General features: G+C 55.0%; 1 protein-coding gene across 1 annotated transcript; it reads right to left on the reverse strand.

Annotated features, from left to right (window-relative positions):
* Positions 1–225: 225 nt before the first annotated feature.
* LOC108864361 (sericin 1-like) lies at positions 226–4237 on the reverse strand. Its single transcript, XM_018639845.1, has 2 exons — positions 4136–4237; positions 226–1884 (listed from the first exon to the last, which is right to left on the reverse strand). Exons 1-2 carry the CDS (start codon positions 4235–4237, stop codon positions 226–228), a joined length of 1761 nt encoding a protein of 586 aa, XP_018495361.1.
* Positions 4238–4876: the final 639 nt, after the last annotated feature.

Here is a 4876-nt window from a genome sequence, read left to right on the forward strand (position 1 = left end):
GGTGAGAAAGGTGATAGAATAAATTAGGGGGAGGGAAAGTCCACAGTGTAGGAGAAGACCGGAGGGTAGTCAGGGGGAGTGTAGGAGATAGGGAGAGAATGAGTTTCCCAAAGAAAAGCTCCAGCCAGAGTTCTGAATTGAAATCGTAGAGCAGAGAAATCATGGAATGAAAGTATGGAAATTGCAGAATAGAAGAAAAGCCTAAGAACCCATTGTAACTAGCGTTTAACTAGACTTCTTCGAAGCGGAAGCTGCCGCCGATGACGACGATGAGGACGCCGACGAGGAAGAGGAAGCTCCAGCAGCAGAGCTCGGGCTGTCCCCGAACTTGAGGGAAGAACCAACTGTTCTCGTAGACTCGAACGATGCGGCTTTCTGACCGTATTTTGCTGCTTGAGGAGCGCTCTCGGCGTATGAGAGGCCGCCGCTGTTCGAGGAGTATCTGATCGAGCTCGATTTCACGGGGCTGGAGTAAGCTGCGACTGGTTTCACAGGTGTTGAGTAAGAGCTGCTTCCGCTCGACGAGCCGTACTTCGAGCTTTTCGAGGAGACGGGGGAAGCGTAAGAGCTCGACGAAGTCGACGAAGACGTTGAGTAGCTCGTGGAGGTTGCGTGGTTAGACTGAGGGAGTTGATGGTTGATCGGTACTGCGGGCTTGCCGGGAACGTACTTCACGTTACCGTTGGCGTAATCCTTGAGGGCCCGAACGAGAGCCTCGTTGCCTTGCCCGGAGCTGTAGCCGGATGAGTAGGCCCCTTGACTACCCGACGGGGAGTAGGTCGCGGAAGGGCTCTTGCCGTCATACGAGAGAGATGATCCGACCACGTAGGTCTGACCCTGTCCGTAACCGCTCGACTGTTGCTTGCTGACGTCAGCGGATGAGCCATAGCCGGTGGCGAGTCCCGAGTAGCTCTGTTGCTGGCTTGGGTGTCCAGAGACCTGTTGCTGATAGCTCGAGGGATACTGCAGGGATGACGTATCGATCTGATATGCGGGTCCGACGCTGCCGGAGCCCTGACCTTGGCTGGAGTGAGTCTGGAAGCCGAGAGTGACTGGCACGCCGATGTCATAGCCGGCGATCTGGGACGGGGCCCCGGACGCTCCGGACGACCCGCTCTGTTGAGCCATGAGAGCCTGAGCTACGGAGGCCTGCGATCCTTGCGACGCGTACATCGAAGGGTCGAAGCCCGAGGACGAGGGTCCGGAAAGAGAGGGCGCGATTCCGCTCGCAGAGGAAATCTCCGAGTCGTCACTGGATCCGTAGCCGTGACGAATACGGGGCGGGGCCCGATCGTACGGGGACCCGGAGATCTCGTGGACGCTGGTGGCTGCTTCTTGCTGGTCCGATCCGGAGGACATCGAAGATCCATCGAACTGGCCGCTCTGGAGCGCGGAAATCACGTTGGGCGGCAGGCCAGCGAATGGGGATGATGAGGAATCAGATGAGCTGTAGTAGGAAATGGGTCCCGAAGCGGACGCGGACCCCGGACGTCCGAAGAACGACGGATAGTGGCTGCTGGCGGAGCTCTCAGAGGCGAAAGACGGTCCGAAAGAAGGGCCCGGACCCCCCGGGCTCGGGCCGCCGCGCGGGGGCTTCGCGAAAGAGAAGAAGCTCGGCCGAGGAGCGCTGGCGGACGGCAGCAGATTGCTGAGGAAGGCCGGAGCGCGGATTCCAGCGATCACGGTCTTGTGCAGATTACTGGCAGCGGCCAGAGGGTTTCTGAAGAACGAAGGTCGGGACGGTTTGGGTGTCGGAGATACGACGTAACCATATCCTGGATTGCCTCCGGGTCCCCCGGGGAAGACGGGAGGACTCCCCTCGGAGTGATAGTAGTTCTGTGCGCCCACATTCTGGGCTAGGAGCACTGCGGCACAGGGAACGATCTGTAATTGAGGACGGAAGTCGTTAGGGAAAGGTTTTCGGTTGTTTCGAGAAGGGACAACCGGACGCGAGTACCTTCCTCGAGCACTGAGCCTTCTGGAAGTCTCTGTTTCCGAATAAATCTAGTCATCCATCATCACCGCCAGCCGCGGATATCTAACATAAGTCTCATCTGGCGTATCCGCCGTGTCAGCCGGCAAAGCCGGCTGATCGAAAAGGATTTGGCAGCGAATCGAATTCTACAGTCTGGCCCAAATACTCGAAATAGAGCAAATATCAGCCGCGCACGGAACGAAAACGAGAGGAGAAACTGAAATTAATTGAGAGGATTATCTCCCGTGTTGGCATTTCTGTGTCAGGCGTCCAACGCTTCTGGAAGCAGCCGCGGCGGGCGTATGAACGGAAACGAATCGACTGCGAGCCCACCATCGGGAAGGGATAGTCAGCCGTCGTCGACGACGACGACCGCTCTAATGATCAGGCGAGCCGTACCTCGACAGATTCGCAGCGGCGGCCGCGACATCGAGCATCGTCGAAAGAACCGGATAAACTTGCCGAAATCAGGAATACGGACTTGTCTGTTCCTCCTTCTTCTGGCTCACTGGGTCATGGCCTTGCGCCGGGAAGGAATTCAGAAGACCGGACTCATGAGAGATTCTGACTCCAAGAGAAGCAGCCTCGCGCCCAATATCCAAAGCGTCGAGCAGTAAAAATTCTGAAGGAATCTCTCCCTGACGATTCGATGAAATCGTTATATCTGAACTATTTTGCCCTCTGCGATGAACACGAGGTTCTTATTGGGGTCAGGGCCACGCCAAAAAGAAAAAACTGGGAATCTCGAGTCAGAATCGTCTTGTAGGGGCGTAATCCCCGCCCGTAGATCGCGGAGTCCCCGCCAGAGATGTCAGCGGAGCGAAATCGATGTACGCAGGAGGGGAAATACCGAGAATCCAGGAGACCCGCTGTGTACTGACGCTCCACAGTGTCTCATCCAGGTCAGCGACGCATTTGAAGCGACATCCGTCGATAGACGGCATATGACTTTCTGGTAATCTGGTTACCGGGGCGGATTCGTGTCTCGCTGTCGACACGGCTGACTGACTGACTGACTGACTGTCTGTCTTACTGACTGGGTGACTGCTGGCTCCTCGACTGGTTCCTTTTTCGCTAGTGGTGTTGGTGGTGGAGGTTCTGGGTCCGGTCGTGTGCGCGCCAATTAAAAATGATGACCCACATATCGCAAGCGCTAAAGCAGCAAGCACGTCTAGCCGAGAGCCCGCCGCCGCCAACCAGCTCCAGAATCGTTTTCCATGACGAAGATCTGTTGTATTTCGAGGCGCTGCCAGCGGCCGGGAGCCGGGCAGCGGAGGAAGTCACACCACCGACAGCATCAGAAAAACGATGAACAAACGCGGCTGCTCGGTCGGTCCCATCAAGTCTGTCAATTTCTTGGTCACATCGACACCGATCGCTACGTGCCGGTATCTGTGTCGCCGTCTGTCAGATGGATAGATAGATAAATAGATAGATAAATGGCTAGTCAGTCGCCTGCTTCTTTCGCTGGCTGGCTGGCGACTTGCTAGGTAAATAGATAGATAGATAGAAAATACAGCGAGCGAGAGAAATCGGTCGTTATACAGGCCACTAGGCCAAGCGGTGAGACGCACCGCGGCGTCAATGTCGGCGGGCTTTGGCTAAACATGGCATAGAAAATGATGATCAACTCCATTCATGGGCTGACCATTCGGAGGGGGTCCGCTTGACAACACGTTCCCGAGATGCATGGAATACGAAAGGACTGTTTACAATTTCGAATTAATTCATCGAGTCGCCGTTCCCTTTACTCCCTCGATCCTCTTCCTAAGGCTTCGGGGAAAATTCCCCTGCGGTGGTAACGACGAACGGTCGGCGACGAGCTCTTGCTTAAAGACCATCGTCCATGGCTCGATGATGAAAGATTTGAATGAGAATGAATAATTGGGACTGAGATCGGAAGAGTTCGATCGTCTCTGGATCGCAATCATCATAAACAATGAGAGGAGCATGAGAACGGACTGATAATAGAAGCGGAAGCGGGTGGCTCTCAATTCCTGACGCAAATATGAGCCGAGTCAATAGAGCGGCGTCGTTGACCATTAAGTGTTAGCATCGGAAGCGGCGGCAGCAGGAAGCAGAATAATCCGCGAGAAATAATGGTGCTACTGCTGCTGACGATCATATGGCGAAGATGATGATCATCATCATCATCGCCACCGTGAGCTTCATCACGAGCAACAGGATGATGATGTTCCCGCCGCCACCACCACCACCGCTGCTACTGCTACCGTTGCTGACTACGGCGATGCTGATGATCATGATGAGAACGGAGGCGCGAAAACGAACAAAGCGAATCTCGCCAACTTCCGAATCTTGCTGGAAAAAACAGCCAACGACTTGGGAGGCAACGCAGGCTTGCACGAATTAGCTCCACGCTCGCCGAACTCTCTTGGAAATGCCCTCGGCTCCATTTCACTTATCGGCTAACCGTCTTCTTCGCGATCGAGGAGACCTTCGACTGGCGATGCGAAGTCGCTCCGAGAGTGGATCGCGACGGCGCGCCGGGAATCAGAGGCATCAAGATGTGAAGACGCACACCGGATGGGGGACAAGAGACAGGAAGAGATGGTGACTCGAGCATTTCAGTGGAGTCTTCTGCGAACGAGATTTTGATCTTCTTCTGAACGATCGCATCTAGATCTGGACCAATCGATAATTATTTTATCGTTTTTCCTACGGAGCGGAATCTCTCGCGATCGTAAACTCCAGCTGCGGCTGCTGCTGCTGCTGACTTCGATGTCCATCCGTGCTTATTGCGGCGATGAGGCAGAAGCAAAATCGTCATCGGACACACTGAATGAGGCAAGCAGGAAGTGAATGGGCAAGCGGTTCAAGTCCGTCATCAACATCATCATCATCGCCGTCGTCAGCCCAGCGGCAATCATTCTCATCATCGGG

The sequence above is a fragment of the Galendromus occidentalis genome, unplaced genomic scaffold (assembly GCF_000255335.2).
Source record: "Galendromus occidentalis unplaced genomic scaffold, Mocc_1.1 scf7180000077460, whole genome shotgun sequence".
In the NCBI taxonomy this organism is placed as follows: domain Eukaryota; kingdom Metazoa; phylum Arthropoda; class Arachnida; order Mesostigmata; family Phytoseiidae; genus Galendromus; species Galendromus occidentalis.